This window comes from Lemur catta, chromosome 3 (genome assembly GCF_020740605.2).
Source record: "Lemur catta isolate mLemCat1 chromosome 3, mLemCat1.pri, whole genome shotgun sequence".
NCBI classification, from domain to species: domain Eukaryota; kingdom Metazoa; phylum Chordata; class Mammalia; order Primates; family Lemuridae; genus Lemur; species Lemur catta.
In genome coordinates this window covers 112,966,552-112,987,568 of record NC_059130.1, presented here as the reverse complement: position 1 = coordinate 112,987,568, position 21,017 = coordinate 112,966,552, and the positions used below count along the sequence as shown (strand labels likewise).

Here is a 21,017-nt window from a genome sequence, read left to right as displayed (position 1 = left end):
TTTTTTGAGACAGGGTCTCACTCTGTTGTGCCGACTGGAGTGCCGTGGCATCATCATAGCTCACTGCAACCTCAAAGTCCTGGGCTCACGCAATTCTCCTGCCTCAGCCTCCCAAGTAGCTGGGACTACAGGCATGCACCACCACGCCAGCCTAATTTTTCTATTTTTTTGTAGAGATGGGATCTCACTCTTGCTCAGGCTGGTCTCAAACTCCTGGCCTCAAGTGATCCTCCTGCCTTGGCCTCCTAGAGTACTAGGATTTTCTTTTTAATAGAGATATGGTCTCTCTCTGTTGCCCAGGCTGGAGTGCAGTGGTGTGATCATAGCTCACTGTAACCTGAAATTCTTGGGCTCAAGTGATCCTCCTGGCTCAGCCTCCTGAGTAGCTAGGGCTATAGGCATGTGCCACCATGCCCAGCTAATTTTTAAAATTTTTTTGTAGAAGTGGGATCTCACTATGTTGCCCAGGCTGGTTTCAAACTCCTGGGCTCAAATGATCTTCCTGCCTTAGCCTCCCAAAGTGCTGGGATTACAGGTGTGAGCCCCCACACCCAGCTGAAATTTTTTAAATCAAAGCCATTTCCCAGGATGTGATTTTAAATGGATATGTGGAGGACGTTGGAAGCTTCATTCTAATGCCTTTTTTCTTCTATGGCAATATTCTGGATGACGGAGAAGAGAACCCAGCCCAGACTTCTCCCTTCTCCCGTCGGGGTCCGATGGCAGGCAAGGCAGTGTTTGGCTCTTAAGTTCTATGGGCAGGCCCTTCTCGTCGGGGCATCCTGGCTCAGAGGCCCAGGGCACTGACAGGCTCAGACAGGCGAGGGATGCTGGGAGCTTACGAAAGCAACACCTCAGGCTAACATGGGTTTGAGCTGGAAGGAACCATGGAGAACCCTAATTATGTACCAGGAAATTGAGGCCCAGAAAGTTAGGAGATCTTCCCAAAGTCACACAGCACATCAACAGCAGAAGCAAGATGACACATCTGGTCCTATCTTTAAACCCTGGGTGCTGGCCGCTGTCCCACACTGTCTCCACCTCCAGCCCACAAAGGGAGAAACGGGAATTCAGGGCAGTTCAGGGACTCTCCCACATTGGGGCTTCACAGGGGGACCCCCTGCATTCTAGCCAAGGGCCAGCTCCATGTCTTCTCTGCTCTAACTTCCTCTTTGGATTCCAGAGGCTGTTCCTGGGTGGTCAGTCTGTCTGGGGCTCTGGGCTAAGTCATCAGTGGAGGGGACCCTGCTGGCGTCTTCCACGGCTGCTGCTGGACCCACCTCCACTGCTGCAAACTGCTCTGGGGAAACAATGAGAGCCGAGTGAGTGCCAAAACTTGGAAAGAGGGGTGTGCTCCTCGACTGTTTCGTTTGCCCACCCCTTGGCCAGCAGGAGAATCATCAAGGAGATAACCCCTCTCAAAATTGCATGGGGAGGTAGGGGGGAGTTCACTCATAGCTGTTATCAAACTGAAAGTGCATCAAAGGTAAAGCCCGCTGGTCAGGACAGAGGGGAGAGGACAGAGCGAAGGTGTGCTCACGTAGCAGTTGGTGCATCGAGCCCCTTCTCTGTGCTGGATGCTGCGTAGACATTACATACCGTCCTATGAGGCAGGAGTTCCCATCCCCACGTGCAGGGTGGGACGGGAAGCTCAGGGAAGTAAAGCATTTTGCCCGAGGCCACACAGGTAACAAGGAAGACAGGTGGGAAGGAAGCAGCCTGTCTGGTCTCAAAGCTGTGTTCTTAGTTGACAGGGCATGAAGAGACATTTCATGTGGGATGTGGAAGGCAGAAGTGAAGCAGCAGCCATGTTCTTTTCATGTTCGGGAGGTTGGAGCAGGGCACAAGACCTATCTGCATCTCGGGCATGGATAAAACAGCTACTTAAATGATCACCTCTACATACCCCTATTCAAAGGTGACCAAGTGGTCGATGTCATAGAGCATTTTAGAGGCAATAAAAATATTATGGGTTGGAGAACTTGGAAAAGGAAAATGGAATCTGGGTAAAGTGGGTACACCTGTCATCCCAGCTACTTGGGATGCTGAGGTGGGACGATCACGTGAGCCCAGGAGTTCAAGACCAGCCTGGGCAACATAGCGAGACTCCCCATCCTCCCCGCCAAACAATGGAAAAAGAAAACGATGAGCTCAAGAGTTTAAATTTTCACTCAAGATCCACACACAGGACATGAATTCTTCTTCCCCTGCCTGCACAGAAGACAGATACCTGTTAGAGAAGGACAGTGGGCTTGCTGGGCACATGGTTCATGCCTGCAATCCCAGCTACTCAGCAGGTCAAGGTGGGAGGATCACCTGAGGCCAAGTTCAAGACCAGCCTGGGCAATATAGTGAGACTTCATCTCAAAATAAAATCAGCTGGGAATGGTGGTGCCCTCCTGTAGTCCCAGCTACTCAGGAGGCTGAGGCAGGAGGATTGCTTATGCCCAGGAATTTGATGCTTCAGTGAGCTACGATTAAATTGTGCCACTGCAGTCCAGTCTGGGTGACAGAACAAGACCTCATCTCTTTAAATGAGAGAGAGAGAAACAGCGAAGCAATCCAAACTGAATCAAGCAATGCCTCCAGTTGCAGCTGCTGTGGTTTTGTTCCTGGAGCAAATCACACAACATCCCCTGGCACCCGTTTTATAACTATTCTGCTGTAGGAAGACTTTTTCTCTATACCTATTAGTGAAACCACAGGAAGCATTTGCTTTTGGCTTTTAGGGGCAGGAATACACCTTAACTTCCCTACTGCAGGGCTACATCAGCTCTCCGGTGCTCTACCATGATCTAGTCCAGAGAGACCGTGATGATCTCTGTATTCTGCAGGACATCGTGCTTGGCCGTTCCACTGGTGATGTTGTGCTGGTTGGACCTGGTCGTCATGGCAAAGCAACTACTTTAGCCTCAAGGATAAGAAGTGCATGTGCCTTAGGTGAGAAAGTAAATCCCACAAGAATTTAGGGGCCTGATGCCTCAGTGGCGTTTCTAGGGGTCCTGTAGTCTGGGGCACGTGACAATAGCCCTTTCAAGAGGTAGTACAAGTAGCAGCATCTGCCCTTCTCATCCCTGGAGAGGGTAGCATGATGCCTTGTGGGCCCTCAGAGTTGGGAGATAGGTAGTTTAGTGGTTGTGCTACTTCAACCCATGTACCTGTCGGCCTGAACAGCTGCCAGTTTTGAGCTGGGCCCAGGACAAAAGAAGGCTCTGCAACAGGTCCGGACTGCCCCTCAAGAGGTTCTGCCACTTGGGCCATAAGACCCAGAGATCCAGTGATGCTTGAAGAGTATTCACAGAGAGATGCCACGTGGACGTTCCAGCTGACCTCTGTGGTCAAAGCATGGGACAGACCCTTGGGGTTTTGGAGCAAAGCCATGCCATCAGCTGCAGAGAACTGCTCTCCTTTTGAAAAACAGCATCTCAGTAATGGCAATGAAGGCTTCATAATGGGCCTTAGTAAAAACTGAATGCTTGACCTTGCATTACCAGGTTGTCGTAACACCTAAGTTTCCTGTCATGAGCTGAATGTTATCTGACCCATCAAGATGAAACTGGGCATGTACAGCAGCAATCCCATCACCAAATGGAATCGGCATACGTGAAGCTGGGCTCGAACAGGCCCCGAAGGCGCAAGCAGGTTGCGTGAGCCTGCCCACAGCCCCTGAACCTGCCATGTCACCTTCTCCTTAAGCTGACCCGTGATTCTATGGTTGTGTTCCCTGTGACCAGTTGCCTGAGGAAGAAAAAGGTCTGGGCCCATGTTGCAGATGGTTCTCCACAATATGCTGGCATTCCCCGAAGTGGCCCGCTCTGTCACAGCCCCCTCTGGGGTGGCCCTACTCTTTGCATAAGCTATGGTAATGTAGTTAACCTTGTATCTCCATATTCAAGTCAGAGACATCAAAAGGGGATTGTGACTCAACCAGACTAGAAATGAACATCACCTATAGATGGCTAAAAGGACTTTATATCCTCTTTTGCCACTCTTGAGGGAGGTTAGCTTGTTTTAGATCGTGTAGGGGATAACTGCATTACGTTAGGCAGAAAGGTGATTTTGCCATTGTCTTTATTTGGAAGCTAAGTGTGGTTGGAAGAGTTGTATGTGGGTGCCAGGTCAATGAGGGGTGGACTTTCATGGGTTTGTGTTGCCACTTAACTAAGCTGAAAGTACATCTTGTAGAATTCCCATCCCTGCAGAGTTGCCTTGCCACGTGGGACATGACTTCAGGCTCCAGCCCTAGCATAAAAAGAAACAGCCGCCCACAGATCATTTTACTGGCTCCCATAGTCATAAAAAGTCAAATCCCTTATTTTCTATATGGGAATCTCCTAGTAGTTCTGTTGCTCCGATCAGATGCTGGTTGATACAGGCTTCCCAGCGTACATGTGAACAGCGTGCTTGGCACACAGCAGGTGCTCAGCAGATGTTTGTTGAATGAATGAGTGACTTAAAGAAAAAAATGAACAAATGAGATGCAGCTCCTGCCCTCAAGGGTCTCATGTAGGGGGCTGAGAGTTATTAACTCAGTCCCCTAATGTCCCAGAGGAAGATGTCTTCCCACATGGCTTGCTCCTGAAAATGAGGTTTTCAGGTGCTGCTGCAGACAGCAGGTCGACTTCAGGTCACGCTTGTGCAGGTCACAGGAGTGCAGACCTACTCCTGGCACTTGCTCCTGAGACCTGTACCAGCCAGGGAAGGAAACTGGAGTGCTCGCCTGTGGCCAGCCAATCAGACAGACCCATCCCACCCCAACCCTAGACCCAGGTAACATGGTGTCAGGGTCCCTTTTCCTGCTGGATTTAGAAAGTGCCTGACTATACAATGTCTCCCCTGGCGGGAGTTTGCTATTATCAATCAAGAGTCCTCCAGCCATCTTCTCTTTCATGAACTCCAGTTGCATCACTCCCTTCCTCTAAGGCCTTCAGTGGCTCCCCACTGCCAAGTTCCTCAGCCTGACATTGAAGGTCTTTCACTGGCGGCTGCACTGCCCTTCCGGTTGAATCTCCTGGTCAGTCCCCACCTCCCAGACCTTCTCTCCTGTGATCTTGCCCTGTGCTTTCCCACCGCTCTGCCTTTGCTCTTGCCGTTTCTTCCCCTCTGGAAAGTTCATCCCCTCTCTGTAGTCTGGGGCATGTGGCAATATCCCTTTCAAGAGGTAGGACAAGTGGCAGCATCTGGCCCTCCCATCCCTGGATAGGGAAGCATGATGCCTTGTGGGCCCCCAGAGTTGGGAGACAGGTAGCTTAGTGGTTGTGCTACTTCACAACCACTGAATTTTTTATCAGTAACAATATAATAACAAAAGCTACCACTCACTGACTGCCTACTGTGTGCCAAGGACTTTCATACAAGTTATCTCGTTTAATCTTCCCAACACCCAATTACAGGTAGACATAATTATTCCACTTAATGGGTGAATAAATTGAGGCTGAAGGTGTGGCCTAGACCATGCCGGCAGAGGGAGGCAGAGGGGGCCTGGGAGCTGGGTCCATGCACATCCAGAGGCTGGCCCCCAGGACAGGGCCTGAGCCTTCATGCCACCAGCACTCCATGCTGTGCCTGGCATAGGGCTCGGCACAAAGGGTGCCCAGTATGTGTCCACTGCATTAAATCCCATGCCCACCTCTGCCTCTTGTGCCCATCAGTGGTGCCAGGGAGCAGAGGTTGTGGCTGTGTCTTTTGGGGAACCACACCCAGGAGGCAATGAATTAGGAACTCAAACACAGACAACCTTGTTTGGGGGGAGCCCACTGAGCCCCCTACTGGCCAGCACACTGGCTCAGTGAAAACCGACGGCCATGGTGACCCAGAGGTATCCCAAGTGCCTTCTGAACCCCCTGAGAAGCACAGAATTAGACCCTCTCTAGCTGTAGGGTTCAGATAGTATCTTGTACCCCAAATCATCCAAAAACCTCATACATACTCAGATGGGCTAACATTCTAGTAGTCACAATTTTGGGTAACTAGAAGTATTGGAAACTGAATACCAAAGCTCCAGCCATGACCTTGCACATGTACTGACATTGAGCAGGTCCCTTACCCTTCCTGGACCTTGGCTTTTCCCTCTTTACACGAGCAGGTTTGATAGATTTTTTTTTTTTAAGCTGCAGTCCCAGCGCATTAGTGGGTCCCAGAATCGGTTTAGAGGATTGCATCCGGTGTGCGCACGTGCGTGTGTGTGTGTGTGTGTGTGTGTGTGTGTGTGTGTGTTGACATACCACAAGCAGCAAGGTGCTGCTTCAGCAGTTGTGTTTTTATGGCAGGTGTGGGGTGACTGGGTCCAGAAGTCAGTTTTATTACATTCTGTGGGCTGTCATTAAAGGGCTTGAGAAACACTCATTCCTATGACCTCTCAGAGCTCTTCTGGCTCTGAAGTTGCAGGTGTCTGAGTGGCTTCCGTGTCTTTCCCTTAATTGTACAAAACCCCGAAGACTCTGCTGGGGCTCCATGTCCCCGGACTCCCTCACCCTTCCCTGCAAACGCTACATCAGAACTGGGCTTTGGCATCAGTCCCACGATGTTCAATAACCACCCAGCACAGAACCCAACACACACAGCCATTTGGCTGCTTAGTGGGCGGGAGATGCAAGCCACTGAGTTTAAGTCACGTGGAGCTTGTGTGGGCTTTAGAATCAGACTGGGGCCCATATCTGGGCTCTATCTCCTCGCCATGTGACCTCAGGCCTGTGATTTCAATTCTCTAATCAGTTGTCAAATGGGCTGATAACACTTTCCTTACTAGGTTGTTGGGAGTATTTGATGAGATGATGCATGTAAGGCATCCGCTGTGTGTCTGGGATGCAGTGGGCACTCAATAATTGGCACCCATCCTGGGAGAGGACGGCCAAACTCAAGCCCAAGAGTTTTGACTGCAACCATCGGCTCTAAATGCAAGTCCTAGGGGCCAAGGCAGGTGTCCGGCTCAGAAAGCAGCCCATCTTCTCGTCCTCCCAGGCTGCCCCATGCAGCACTTACCACATTGGATGTGGCCGTGGCGACGCTGTAATTGCATCGGTCCCACTTAGGGGAGAACTGGCACGCTGTCAGGAGGGAGCAGCAGCAGTTGTGGGTGAGGCAGCACCTGCGGGGAGACCCGTGCTGGGCCAGGAACAACACGTGCCCACGCCTCCAGCTTTTGTCTAGGCAGTGCCTTGTGCCTGGAACGCCTGTCCCCTCCCCACCATCAAAGCCCTTTCCATCCACCATGGCCCAACCCAAAGGCTCCCGCATGTGCCACTCTCCCAGCTTCCCCACCAGAGGTCCTGCTTCCTCTGCTGGGCTGCACGAAGTCCCACTCATTTCTCTGCCCAAATACACATGTTCAGTCTCCAACACACATTTGATGAGCCCTGGTGATGCCAGGCCTGGGCTAGGCATGGGGGACACAGGCTCAACACCAGCCACCACAGCCACCACCTATTATTCTCTGCCTCAGAGATAGCCTAGGGAAGGGACAGACAGATGACAGACAAGAATGCCGTGATGTGATGAGACCGGAGGCCAGGTGGAGTAGTTTTGAGTGGGACCAAGAGGCTGTCATCTGAGCAGGAAGGTGGTGTTTTGACACGGAACCCTCTGCTCCAGCTCCATCAGAGCGAGCAGAGAGCGGTGTGCGCCGTGTACTGGGCCCGATTTCCAGTCGCTTAGCCCATCCTCCCAGACAGGGGACCTTGTGACTCTTGTTCAGAGAGCACATGTTCCCAGTGGCACAGCGCAACCTCCACTGGGACAGAAAGAATTCAGGCTAGGGGACAGGAGAAGGCTCTGCCCAGGGGAACCTGGTGAATGCCAAGGCTGCCCAGGGACCGACAGGTGGAAGGGCTGCTTCAGAGCCACCAGGTCTCCAAGCGGAATGAGAACTGCCGACCTGGGCCCCGGAGATCTGCATCTGTAGCCCAGCCCCCGGGGATGCAGGCAGCGGGCAGGTGTGTGGCACTGGGCAGATGGACAAGTCCCAAGAGGCGTGCGGGCCACTCGCACATGCTATTTCATTATTCCGGGCCAAAAGGTGAGCAAAGTTTATTGATATATTCGCAAACATCCACAGGTATACCCCAGTGACACCCACAGAGACGGGGACAAACTTTGGTCCTGATACTTATTTTCCAGATTTCTAAATTTGGGACTGTGTGCCACTCGGGGGTAGCACGAGGCGTGTCCTCCTGATGAATCCAGAATAATATACAGCCATCGTCACCCACCTAACATACGGGCATTTTATAACCTTTTCCTTTAAAAATGTATTTAAAACATTTTCCATTTTTCGTGGTAGAACATTTCCTTAAAATGCGTTCCTCTCCTCTTTGCTTTTTTGAATGAAAGACAACCCCTAAAACTTCTTACGCTTTTCTGGATGACTCTGGGTCATTGTGTTTGCTGCCACTGCACTGGCCTCTAGCATCCGCGTTCCCGGCCAGCAAGGAGCTGGAGAGAAAGCAAGGTAAGTCTCACAGACAGAAAGTTGCACCTCAAAGGCACCTATCCAGCGATTCCAAAACAGTAGGTTCTGGGAACCCACAAACAACTCATTTATCAAATCTGAGCACCCCTGACTCAGAGAATCTGAAAATTGTTCAGTTGCCATGTCTAAAACTCTGAGTCATCAGTTCTAACCTGTTGATCTAATAGAGTCAGAATGTTGCACAATTGCTTTCCTATAAATCACAGTGAACCAGCTGCCGGATGGACGCTGAGATTACTGCAATAAACGTGTTGGCCATAAACAAGCTATTGTCAGACCTTCCGTACAGGTGCACAAGCTATTGTTGCATCTGCTGTTATCTTCTCTAAGAATCTCCTTATCTAGTTGTCCCATCACCGTGAACATCCAGCCAAAGTTCTAAAGAGTTTCAGCTTGCAGACCTCCCTCCCCTCTACGTCAAACTCCTCAGACCTTTCAACATTTCATGCTTGTCAAAGTGTTTTCAAGACCCAATGTGAGCCTCACGACATCCCATTTTACAGAGTGGAAAATTGAGAGAGAGCAAAGTGTCTTGCCTAAGGTTGGCCCCAAGTTAGTAGAGGAGCCAGGACTTGAAGTGGATTCTCAGATGCTGGCGTGTGGGGCAGTCCCCGTAACCCGAGCTGGCTGCCCGCGGCAGTGGTACGGAGCTCCCCCTGGGACCAGGGCTGTGACAGCTCTGCGCCCTGCCTCAGTGCCTTGCCTGGTGCCTGAAACCATCGAGCAGATCCCAACGTGGGCAGGGCATGGTGCCCTTCATGACCATTCCACTGAATCCCCATGTTAACCCCACGAGGCAGGCTCTAGAACACCCCATCCTGGGCAGGAAGAGACGGAGGCACAGAGAGGTGCAGGAACCTGCCCCAGGGGCCAGCACAGGTAAGCCGTGCGGAAGGGTTTGGACCCTGGAGCCCACCCTCTGTGCCCAGGAAATGTGTGCTCAGTGGGTGCGGCTGCCCCTGTTCAAAACGGGCCCAGGTGAGGCTCTGTTCAGACTTCAGCCAGCCTGGCTGCCGTCCCAGTCAGTGGCATCCACAGGCCGCCCCCGCCCCTCAAGCCACGGTGACAGCTGCAGGGGAGGTAGGTGAGGAAGAGCCACATCCCTGTGGCTTGCCGGCTCATTCCATAGAGCTCTAACCAGCTGTCCTGGGTGAGGAAGAGCCCTATGGGGAAGGAGGGAAACTTCAATCAAATGTTGCTACCACTGCCACTGATGATGACATTTACAGCCACCAGCACCACAATGGCAACAGCAGCTGCCCTGGTTCCACTGCCGGACAGCAGGCTAAGTGCTTTCCAGACTTTCTGCCACTCATCTCTCATGCACCTTGCGAAGACAGTACTGTCAGTCCATTTTACAGGTGAAGAAACTGAGGCTTGGAGAGCTTCCATGACGTACCCAAGCTCTCGTAGCCCAGAGTCAGGAGACCCCAGAGCTGGCGACCCTTGTGTGTGGGACCCTGAGCCCGCACCCCTGACTACTGGGTTAGAGTATTTCTCCTGCCAGCCTTTCCCGTGGCACATTCTCCCCACAGAGTCAAGGTGGACGGACTGTTGTTCCTCCTGTTTTATTTATTTATTCTTCTATTTAACACAAGCTTTTTCTTTTCCTGAAAAATATAAAATTTTGTGAACAGTTTATTCAAAATATTTGAGAACGTTTCACATGCATTCATAAATTAGTTTTCCACAAAGCTTTGTTGGAAGGTGAAAATTAGCAGTTAGTTTTTTCTAGTTTTATTAAGAAAAATATTTTTTTCATAACTTGTTAGATTTTAATTTTTATTTTATTTTTCAAGTAGTTGGTTTAAGGACTAAAATGTGCACATTTAACCTACCACATTTTGTCTTGAATTAGTATTATTCCACTTTACATATAATGTAGTAAATTCACCAAATTATAATTCTAATTTATTCCCATTTCATGCTTTTTACTACTCTTAAGTATTTTACTTTTACATATGTTATTTACCCCATAATAGAAATATTTCATTTATTTTTATTTTTTATTTATTCAGGATACTATGGGGGTACAAACATTTCGGTTACATGTAATGCTGTTTGCCCAAGCCAGGGCTACAAGTGTGTCCCTCCCCCATACAGTGAGTTCCATTTCCATTAGTTGCGGGGTTACTCCCCCAGCCCCCCACCAGCATCCGTTGAGTATTATTACCATGTGAAAACCTTAGTGTTGATCAGTTAGTACCAATTTAATGGCGAGTACATGTGGTGCATGTTTTACCATCTTTGTGATACCTCACTCAGAAGGATGGGCTCAATCTCCATCCAGGATAATATAAGAGGTGCTAGATCACCATTGTTTTTTGTAGTCGAGTAGCATTCCATGGTATACATATCCCAGAGATGCAAGGCTGGTTCAACACACACAAATCTATAAATGAAATTCACCACATAAATAAAAGCAAGAACAAAGACCATATGATTCTCTCAAAAGTCACAGAAGAAGCATTTGACAAAGTCCAGCACAGTTTTGTGATAAAAACTTTTAACAAAATAGGCATAAATGGGACATTCCTTAAAATGATTAAGGCCATATATGATAAACCCACCGCCAATATCATACTGAGTGGGGAACAACTGAAAGCATTCCCGCTTAGAACAGGAACTAGACAAGGTTGCCCACTGTCTCCACTTCTGTACAACATAGTTCTGGAAGTCCTTGCCAGAGCAATTAGACAAGAGAGGGAACTAAGGTGTCCAAATGGGGGCAGAAGAGGCCAAACTCTCACTCTTTGCTGACGATATGCTATTATATCTAGAAAATCCCAAGGATTCAACCAAGAGACTCCTGGAACTGATAAATAAATTCAGTAAAGTCTCAGGATACAAAATTAATGCACACAAATCAGTGGCATTCTTATATGCCAATAACAGTCAAGCCGAAAATCAAATCAAAGATGCAACACCTTTCACAATAGCATCAAAGAAAATTAAATATTTAGGAATATGTTTAACGAAGGAGAATAGAGACATATATAGGGAGAACTATGAAACACTGAGAAAAGAAACTGTAGAAGACCTAAACAGATGGAAATCTCTACCATGCTAATGGATTGGTAGAATCAATATTGTTAAAATGTCCATACTACCTAAAGGGATCTACAGAATTAATGCAATCCCTATCAAAATACCACCATCATTCTTTACAGATTTAGAAAAAATAATTCTATGCTTCGTCTGGAATCAGAGAAGACCTCATATAGCCAAAGCAATCTTAAGCAAAAAGAACAAATTGGGAGGCATCAGTTTGCCAGACTTCAAACTTTACTACAAGGCTATAGTAACCAAAACAGCATGATACTGGCACAAGAACAGAAATATAGACCTTTGGAATAGGACGGAGATCCCAGATATAAAACCATCCTCATATTGTCATCTAATCTTTGACAAAGCAGACAAAAATATACACTGGGGAGAAGAATCTCTATTCAATAAGTGGTCCTGGCAAAACTGGATATCCACATGCAGAAGATTGAAACTGGATCCCCACCTCTCACCTCTCGCAAAAATCAACTCACGATGGATAACAGACTTAAACCTAAGGCATGAAACCTTAAGAATTCTGGAAGAAAATGTCGGGAATACTCTTTCAGACATCGGCCTAGGCAAAGAATTTATGAAGAAGACCCCCAAAGCAATCATAGCAGCAAAAAAAAAAAAAATAAACAAATGGGACCTGATCAAATTAAAAACTGCATAGCCAAGGAAACTATCATTAGAGGGAATAGACAACCTACAGAATGGGAGAAAATATTTGCTTTCTACACATCTGATAAAGGGCTGATAACAAGAATCTATATAGAACTTAAGAAAATCAACAAGAAAAAAATCAAACAACCCCATCAATAAATGGGCAAAAGACATGAACAGAAATTTTTCAAAAGAAGACAGACTAATGGCCAGCACACATATAAAAAAAGTGCTCAACATCTCTAATCATTAGGGAAATGCAAACCAAAACCACAATGAGATATCATCTAACTCTAGTGGGAATGGCCCTTATCAAAAAGTTCCAAAACAACAAATGCTGGCATGAATGTGGAGAGATTGGAATACTCTTACAGTGCTGGTGGGACTGCAAATTAGTACAACCCCTGTAAAGGTAGTTTGGAGATACCTCAAAGAGCTAAAAATAGAAATACCATTTGATCCAGCAATCCCACTACTAGACATCTATCCAAAGGAAAAAAAGACATTCTATAATAAAGACATCTGCACTTGAATGTTTAGAGCTTTTTTCACTTTGGTCAATTTAGTGTTGATGGGGAGTTGCAAGCCGGTGTCAGGGAAAAAAAGGTTTCCTCTAGCCTCTTAGCTTATATGGGTGGGGGGGGGAGTCTGCAAATTAAAATAGCAAAAGACAGACTAACAGGAGAAAAGGCACACAATTTTTATTAATATTTATGAGCATGTGCATGGGAGTTCACAGAAAAGTGAAACTCAAAGATGTGGTTAGACTCCTGGGCTTATATACCATTTTAACAAAGGAAAGTGGGTTTGGGCCTCCAGAGACACTAAATAGTGGAGAAATTACTGGAAAATATATGTGGGAACTAATGGAAGATAAGGACTCTTTCAGTAAGCTCTGTTTATGCAAATTCATCTTGAAGTCAATCCCTGTCTTCGGTGATAAGAGGAGGGGAGGGGCACCTTCCTCCAAGGGAAATTGAGCTTATTTCTATAATCACCTTCTGTGCATGACAAGTGATACTGGTTTTCCCTGTATCAGAAGGATATAAATTTCCTTCTTAAATAAATTTACTTAGTTTAAGTCAAAAAAAAAAAAAAAGCAAATATTCAACCGAACCTCAGGAAGGTGACCTGCGGCAAAGCTGAAGTCTGAGAAGCACAATCCCCCGCCCCCCTCGGACTGGACAGATGGACAGGGCTTGGGGCGGAGGGGATCTAGAATGTGGTCCCTGGTCTTGCAGCCCCGAGAGCTGTGCTGGCACAGGATGAACGAGCCTTGGCAGTAGCAGGCGATGCGGACGGGCCGCTGCTTCAGCTGGGCCCCGGGCAAGGCGGAGGCCAGTCTTGGCAAGAGCCGGGGAAGCATCTCCCAGCAGAGGCCCCGGGGCGGGCGAGGCTTGGCCAAAAGCTGAAAGGGGACAGAGAGGAACCCCACAGCCTGCCTTTTCTGACTGCTTTGAGCTTCTACAAGCTGTTTTAAAAGTCTCTTCTTTACTTTACATCATAACAATAATAAGATAGAGGCTGAATGTGATAGAGAGCACGCCAGGTCACTCAGCGGGAGATGGCTCTCTGGCTGGCCTCAGTCGGGAGCCTCAAGTGCAGATGTCCCCCAGTCCCCGTCAAGGGGCAGTGAGGGTGGGGGGATGGCAGGAGCCCAGCCCCACCTGCACATCACAGCAAGGTGGAGGATGTGGGACAGGGACGTTAGTACTTGGGAGCAGGACCCCACTGGAAAGACAGGAGGGGACTTGAAGAAATTGGGGTCCATCACTCTGCCCCTGGGCTGGGCCCCCTGGAGGCAGAACCCTGGACCCAGGTGGCCGGAGGATCACACCTACCAAGGGGTGCATTTCCTGCCTTTGCCACACCCCACTTCCACCTCCTGTTCCAGGTGTGGCTAGTCCCACTGGGGGCACCCAAGGCTGAGTCAGGGACTGTCCCAGATAAGAGTGTGGGAGGTAGGGCGGCACACAGCCCTGGAGCCAGAGAGACCTGGGTTCGAATCCCATCCCTGCCACTTATCAGCAGGTGACTCATCCTCAGAGTTTCAGTTTCTGCAACTGTGAAATGCACGTAACTGTACCAGTGTCCCGAGGTAGGTGAGTGGGCACCATGGGTGTTCAATGTCAGCCCCACCTTCCACACTGGGTGCCCCTGTGCAGTCGGCCCCCGGTGGGAAGAGGAAGCATAGGGGCTGCCTCCTTCATCCAAGGGTGCTTGAGGGAAGTGGGTGGAGAACAGCAGCTCCCCTGGGAATCCCTCCTGCCTTGGTGCCTCTGTCCAATTTCAATTGTTGGAAACTGGTCCAGAACAAGAACTCACAGGGAAGGAGGGTCTGCCCTCACCTTGGCACCCCCAGTCTTGGCTGCCTGAGGCCTCCACCTGCCCATCCTGCCTCCCGATCCAAAGTCCCTGAGATTCATTCATTCATCATTCACTTATTCACTCAACAAATGCCTATCGATCACCTACTACATGCACCCAGGCACAGCCCTGCTCCTGACCAGCCTGGCCTCACTGGGCACGAGCTGCGGTCCCCAGCCCAGGGCTTGCCCACCCGACACTGACTCTGGCAACCGCACACCCCTCAGGGACATTGACCCTCTTCCCTCTCAGGGGGAGATAAATCCCGAGGACTCTAAACCGACCAGGGTGATCCCCTTGTCTTGGGCCACCACTGGTTCAGGGTGGCCTGTCCCAAGGGGACATCTCCTGGGCAGTGGGGTGGGGCTTATTAAAGAGAGACACAGGGAGCAGACAGCGTCTTCTCCGCCGGATGCCCTCATGTCCTGGCCTGCAGCCTGGAACCGTGGCTGCCAGCTTGGAGCCACCCAGAGGACACAGCCAATGCAGGGAGGGTGGCCCAGCCGGGAGCAGGAAAGAAACAGGCCCTGGTGACCTCACCAAGCTGCCAAAGAGCCAGGTGTGGAGCTTCCTCCCCTCTGAACTTCTCATCCTGTGAGATCATGAATGCCCTCACTGTCTAAGCCCACTGAGTCACAGCTTTTGCCTGGAAGCTTCTTAACCAATACACACGGGACGCGGCCAGGGAGCAGAGCGAGAAGAGTCAGGTGGAATTGTGGCCCCGCCTTTGGCCGGTTATGGGACCTCGGGGGTGCCTGTCCCCTCTCCGAGCCTCAGGTTCCTCAATTATAAAATGGGGGCCAGGCACGGTGGCTCACACTTGTAATCCTAGCACTTTGGGAGGCTGAGGCAGGAGGATCACTTGAGGCCAGGAGCTCGAGGTTGCAGTGAGCTACGATGATGCAACTGCTCTCTAGCCTGGGTGACAGAGCAAGACCCTGTCTCAAAAAAAAAAAAAAAAAACTAATAAATAAATAAATAAAATGGGAATAATAATGCTCAAGTCTACCAACACTGATTTTAAGAGAAATGTTGCAAAGTCATGGACGAATCAGAGTCACCAGCTCCCGATGTTGTGTCTGGAATAAACGGACACCGTGTGTCTGAGTCTAACGGAGAGAAGAACAGAACTAGGAGGGAAGAGGGGAACCTTGATGAGCCATTTCCCCCTCCTGCTGGTCTCAGATGTGGTCACGACCCAACAACAGCAGGGATCACACAGTTGACGTTTGAAGAGGGCTTACCGTGTGCCCAGCACTGTGGTAAGAGCTTAGTCTGCGCTAATCCTACTTAATACTCATGCTAACCTTTCTACTGTTTCTTATTTTCATTTGTACTTTATACACGAGGAAACTAGGTTTCCTCACGTACAGAATATGGTTAATCAGTGGGATAACTTGAATTTTTTTTAAACTAGACTTCATTTTTTTTTACAGCAGTTTTAGGTTCTCAGCCTAAAACTGGGGGAGGTACAGAGATTTCTCCACCCTCTGCCCCCGCACATGCATAGCCTCCTCCGACGTCAGTCTCCCCCACCAGAGTGGGGCATCGGGCTGGAATTTGAGCCCAGGGCTTGTAGTTATTCGTTGCGACTACACTGCCCCACGAGAGCCATCGCGTATCAGGAGAACTGCTCAGTCACTTGTGACACAGACGTGTGTCACTGGCCACGAGCATGGGTGGCTGCAGGTGCCTCGGCCGCATGGCTGGCACACGGCCCACCACACATGAATGACAGATTGGGGAGCCTCGTACCGAAAAGTTGTCCATCCTCATCCTTTTCCCTAGAAGCAGAGGCCGAGACAAGGGTTCTTACGCAGGGATTTATTGAGGGAGCGCTCTCTGCGAGGGAACCAGGAAAACAGGATGGGCTCGGGGGGTTCCAGGAGAAGTGTGGCCTCAGCTCCATCCCAGGAGGAATTCTGGGGTGTTGCACCACCCAGAAGGCCCTGCACAGAGGAAAAGGGGCAGGGCCGTTGTCCCCTCCGTGGTGGTCTGCGCTCCTGGTCCTTGGTTACAGGTGGCCCCCTGGTGGGTGGGGGCGTGGGGTGGAGACAGGGCAGCTCCCAGTAGAGCAGGGTGACCCTTAGGAGAAGGAGGCAGATTGGGGTACTTGGCAGCCAACACCCAGCTTCTCTGGGGGCAGGGGGAGGGGCGCCTGGAGGGGATCTGGGTGGGGCATCAACAATATCTGCTACCTCCTCTATCTATCCATTATGGGCATATTTGATCCGCAAGCATTAATTGAGCACCTACTGTGTTCGAGAACAGAGGACACAAGGACAGGGCAGACGTGGTCTCCATCCTCTGGGAGCTCCAAGGTAGTGTGGGACATCAGAGAAGTCCCATGTACCACTCAAGGTAAAGCTAAGCAGTAGGGTCCTGACAGACTATGGGAGCTCAGAGGAGGGAGTGAGCCGTGGCAGCAGGGGCAGAGGAGTAAGCCTGGGGACACTCCTGGGAAGCAACCTTTGACCCTGAGGAGCTCGGAAGGCCTGGTCCTGAGGCGAGGGCAGCAGGAGTGGTTCTGCAGGGGGCTCATCCTGAGCAAATGCCCGGGGGCAGGAGAAAGTACTCCAGGCCCCGGTGCCCAGAGCCCCTTCTCGGTTTTGAGTCCAGGACAGTCGTGGGCTCCACCTGCAGGAACCTCAGAGCCCAGTCGGGCAGAGGGACACAGGGCCAGACTATGTGGGGTCCGAATGCCTAAGAGAGGCTTTATCCTAGGGCAGGGGAGGGCCTTGGGATTTTAAGAGAGAGAGCTACATGGACAGAAAGATACAAATTGCCCTTTAGAGAGGCACTCAGGTTGTATCAGAGCGGGTGTATCAGAGCGGGTGAGATGGGGCTGGGGGGCAGCAGGTGGGGGGCAGTGGCAGGGAACCAGGCCCACACCACAGAACCTGCCACGGCTGCCCCCAGACCCCTGCCTCCCCCCTTGCAGCTTTGGCCCCAAGACCATCCCTGGGGGCTCTCGGCCTTGGCTTTTCCCGAGATCCAGATGAACCCTCAGGACTTGGCTGCCGCCTTGGTTGGGAGGAGCCAGAAGGTCAGGAGGCATGTGGGGAGCACTGGGACCCCCTACCCCCAGGAGTGCTTTAAAAGCCAAGCTGTTTCAAGTTAGATACTGCGGCAGGGATGTCGGCGATCCCGCGGGACTTCCAGAGCTCAGGGTGCTGAGGAACGGGGGAGGGGGTGCGGGCTTCTCCTAGCAATTCGGGGTGGGGCCCTTGCAGTGGGGCCGCCAGTAGAAACGCAGGTGCTTGTTGTAGGTGTCCAGGTTGCGCTTCAGGCAGAAGGCCACCTCCTTGTCACAGGCACACAACTGCTTCTCACACCAGGTCCCCTTGTCAGCTGTGGGTGGAGGACAGGGGAGCTCAGTGTCTGTCCCTTCCTGACGCAGAGCCAGTGTGGGTCTCGGGCCCCTGAAGGCAGTGCAGGGTCTGCTCACCTGTGGAGGTCCCTGCCCCAGCGACCTCGAATCTAGCTACATGACCCATGACCTCCGCGTGTACCATAGTGCCTTTGCTTATTTCACCCATTCACTGAACAATTATTGAGCACCAACCATGTGGCTGGTCCTGGGGGGAGAGGACTGAACAAAAGGTGCATGCGAGACAGGAAGGAAAGAACAAACTGTGCCAAGTGAAAGGAAGGAACCATGCAGGGCTGGGAGATTGTAAACCAGCGTCACGGAGCCACCGGGGCTGGAATCTTAAGTGTCTGCTGCTCCTAGAGAAAATGGGGAGGTGGAAGGGGAGTGTTCCGGCCAGATGGAACAGTAGGTGCAAAGACTCCAGGCAGGCCCGATTATGGGCTTCAGTTTCATGATCTGTAAAGTGGAGATAATGGTAGGAGATGCCTCAGGGGCTGCTATGAGAGTTAAAGTAAGAAGACGTAGCACTTAGCATATAGCAAGTGCTCAGTGAATATTGGATCTGATCTGATTGTTATTATTATTAAGCCCTCAGTTAACTCTTTTTCTTTATGCTGGGGATGCTGGCATGGAGGCAGGGGCCGGGTGTCCTGGGTTCCAGCCCAGGCTCTGTCCTCGGCAGCCGTGTCAGTCCCCAGGGAAACTCTTCCCCAGTCTAGTTTTGGTTTCCTAGTCTGTACAATGGAGATGATCAGGGTTTTGCTGTCTCCTTGCTGGGCCGTTGTGAGGATCAATAATGGTGAAAGTCATTACTGATTGATAGCCCGTGTAATTTACTGAGGATGTGCTCTGTGGCAGGCATCCTGCAAGGCCCATTCTGTCTGTCTCAGTTCTTACAATAACTTTATGGCATAGATTATAGATGAGGATACTAAGGTTCAGAGAGGTTAAGCAATGTGTTTGTGGTCATAGGACTGGTTTGCGGTGGGCCTGGCTTCCAGGTGCAAAAGGGTCAACCTCCCATGGGCCCTCTCCACACCCTCGTGCCCATTTCTGCCCCTCCTCCCCAGCCCAGCTGCAGCCACTGGGCACACGTGAAAACAGAGAGGTCTAGCAGCTGTGCTGCACAGGCGGGGAGCGGGGGAAGAACCGCCTTCATGGGCCTCTAGCTCCCGAGGCCCAGCACTCACAGCAGTGGACGACCCCCTGGGAGAAGTTGTATCTGTAGTGGTCTGTGTGGAAGCAGCATCCGTGGATCTCCAGGTGGGCGTAGCAGCAGTCGTGGACCTTGCAGCACCTGGAGGGAGAGAACGGAGCTGGGGCAGGACCACTGAACAGGCTCCCGCTGACTGGGGGTCTCTGGCTCCCCCTGGCTCAGAGGAGAACTCACACCCCCCACCTGGGAAGAGTCAAACCCTGCGGGGCTCCGGTCTTCTGACGATCATCGTGATAGCCAGCATTTAGTACGTGCCTCCTGTGCGCCAGTCACCTGCTTTATCTATGCGTTCTCTCTCAGTCCTCAAACCACCCTGTGACGGAGCTACTAGCATTCTCCCCATTTCACAGACGAGACACTGAGACTCGGGGAGGTCAAGCCACTTGTCCAAGGTCACGCAGCCTGTAAATGGTAGACTGGGGAGGTGACCCAGGCCTGGCCGGCTCTCATCCCTCCTCTGGCCAATTTCCAGGGTGGTTGTGTGGATCAAATGAGACAATGGCAAAAAAGGAGGGCTTTTAAAGACAATGTGCAATGGCAGTGGGGGTATATGTGGGTGTTATAACTAGACTAGGGGGTGGGAGGGCTGGGGAGTCAGGTCTTCAGAGACTCTGGGGAACCTTCTAGAAGGCTAGGACTCAGCAGAGTTCCTAGCATATAGTAGATGCTCAACAAAAGGAATTCACTAAATGAATAAATGGGTGAGCATGAAAGAAGAGTCCTGGGGCAGGGGGCGGGGGGCAGGATAGGATTGCCACCCAGGGTCCTGGGGAGGGGGTTACCAGTCCGAGGCATCTTTGGGCTGGCCTCTGCCACCGAGTCCACAGTAACAGCCGTAGGGCCAGTAGGAGAAGAGGGGTGTCTTCCCGGTCACTTGCTTGACCATCTTGTTCAGGTTCAGGATCCCGCCCTGGGCTGGCACCACACCTGCCAAGCAGCCCAGCAGTGAGGAGAGTAGGGGAGTCTAGGGGCATGCCAGCAGGCCGCAGGGTGGCACCTCTGCCTGCCCAGACCAAATGAGTGACTCCGAATGATGATGATGATAAAATGATGACAATTACTGCTGTTATTAAAAATACAGAGGCAATTGTTGTTTACTATAGCTCTTTTTGTATATTGATTTATGGACTCCATCCCATGAGATAAATACTTTTTTAAAAATAAATAAACTTTTCATTATGGAATAATTTCTGGATATACAGAAAAGTCACGAAGGTAGGTCCAGGTTCCAGACTTCTGGTTTCTCAACCTCACGGCAGTGCGAGGCATGCCACGCAGCTTGGCCACCCAGAGCTCTCTGGCCGAAGCCATCGTCCCAGGGGACTGACAGCCATTGATGGCTCCTTGCAGGGGGCAGAAGGGTTGGGGGAGGGCCAGAGTACTGGGATCAGAGCAGCGGCAGCCCAGTCTAGGAGCAAGCACCGGGCACACCAGCCCCCCCTTCCCTTCCCGACCCCACTCACCAGCCATCACCACCAGCCCCCACAGCAGGCGAAGTTCCATGATCCCAGTGCTGAGCAGTGGGGGCAGCTGCTGGAAGTCCCCTTCCATGCAGGGGGTCTCCTTATATCAGGTTCACCCAGCCCAGCCTCCACACTGGTGGAGGCAACACGTGCTCCTTCCGCTTCCTCTCTTCTGGCACTGAGAAATTTTATTTTTTTATTTTTTAACATCTGGGTTTCCCTCCCTTTTTGATAAAAGAAACCTATATTTCAGTGTAGGTGATTTAGAAAACATAAACAAGAAATTTAAAATCACCTGTGGGCTGGGCACAGTAGCTCATGCCTGTAATCTTAGCACGTTGGGAGGCCAGGAGTTTGAGACCAGCCTGGGCAACACAGTGAGACCCCCTCTCTACAGAATAGAAAAATTAGCTGTGTGTG

General features: G+C 50.7%; 1 protein-coding gene across 1 annotated transcript; it reads right to left on the bottom strand.

Moving 5' to 3' along the window:
- Positions 1–17,621: 17,621 nt before the first annotated feature.
- On the bottom strand, positions 17,622–20,699 carry PLA2G2D (phospholipase A2 group IID). The gene is made up of 4 exons (XM_045546467.1): positions 20,598–20,699; positions 19,917–20,061; positions 19,109–19,215; positions 17,622–17,896 (listed from the first exon to the last, which is right to left on the bottom strand). Exons 1-4 carry the CDS (start codon positions 20,683–20,685, stop codon positions 17,751–17,753), a joined length of 486 nt encoding a protein of 161 aa, XP_045402423.1. The 5' UTR covers positions 20,686–20,699; the 3' UTR covers positions 17,622–17,750.
- Positions 20,700–21,017: the final 318 nt, after the last annotated feature.

Coding starts and splice junctions, on each gene's coding strand:
- PLA2G2D (XM_045546467.1), bottom strand. CDS start 20,685: ATGGAAGGGGACTTCCAGCAGCTGCCCCCACTGCTCAGCACTGGGATC. Junction 20,062..20,597: donor GGGGCTGGTGGTGATGGCTG/GTGAGTGGGGTC, acceptor GCTGCTTGGCAG/GTGTGGTGCCAGCCCAGGGC. Junction 19,216..19,916: donor CCCAAAGATGCCTCGGACTG/GTAACCCCCTCC, acceptor CTCTCCCTCCAG/GTGCTGCAAGGTCCACGACT.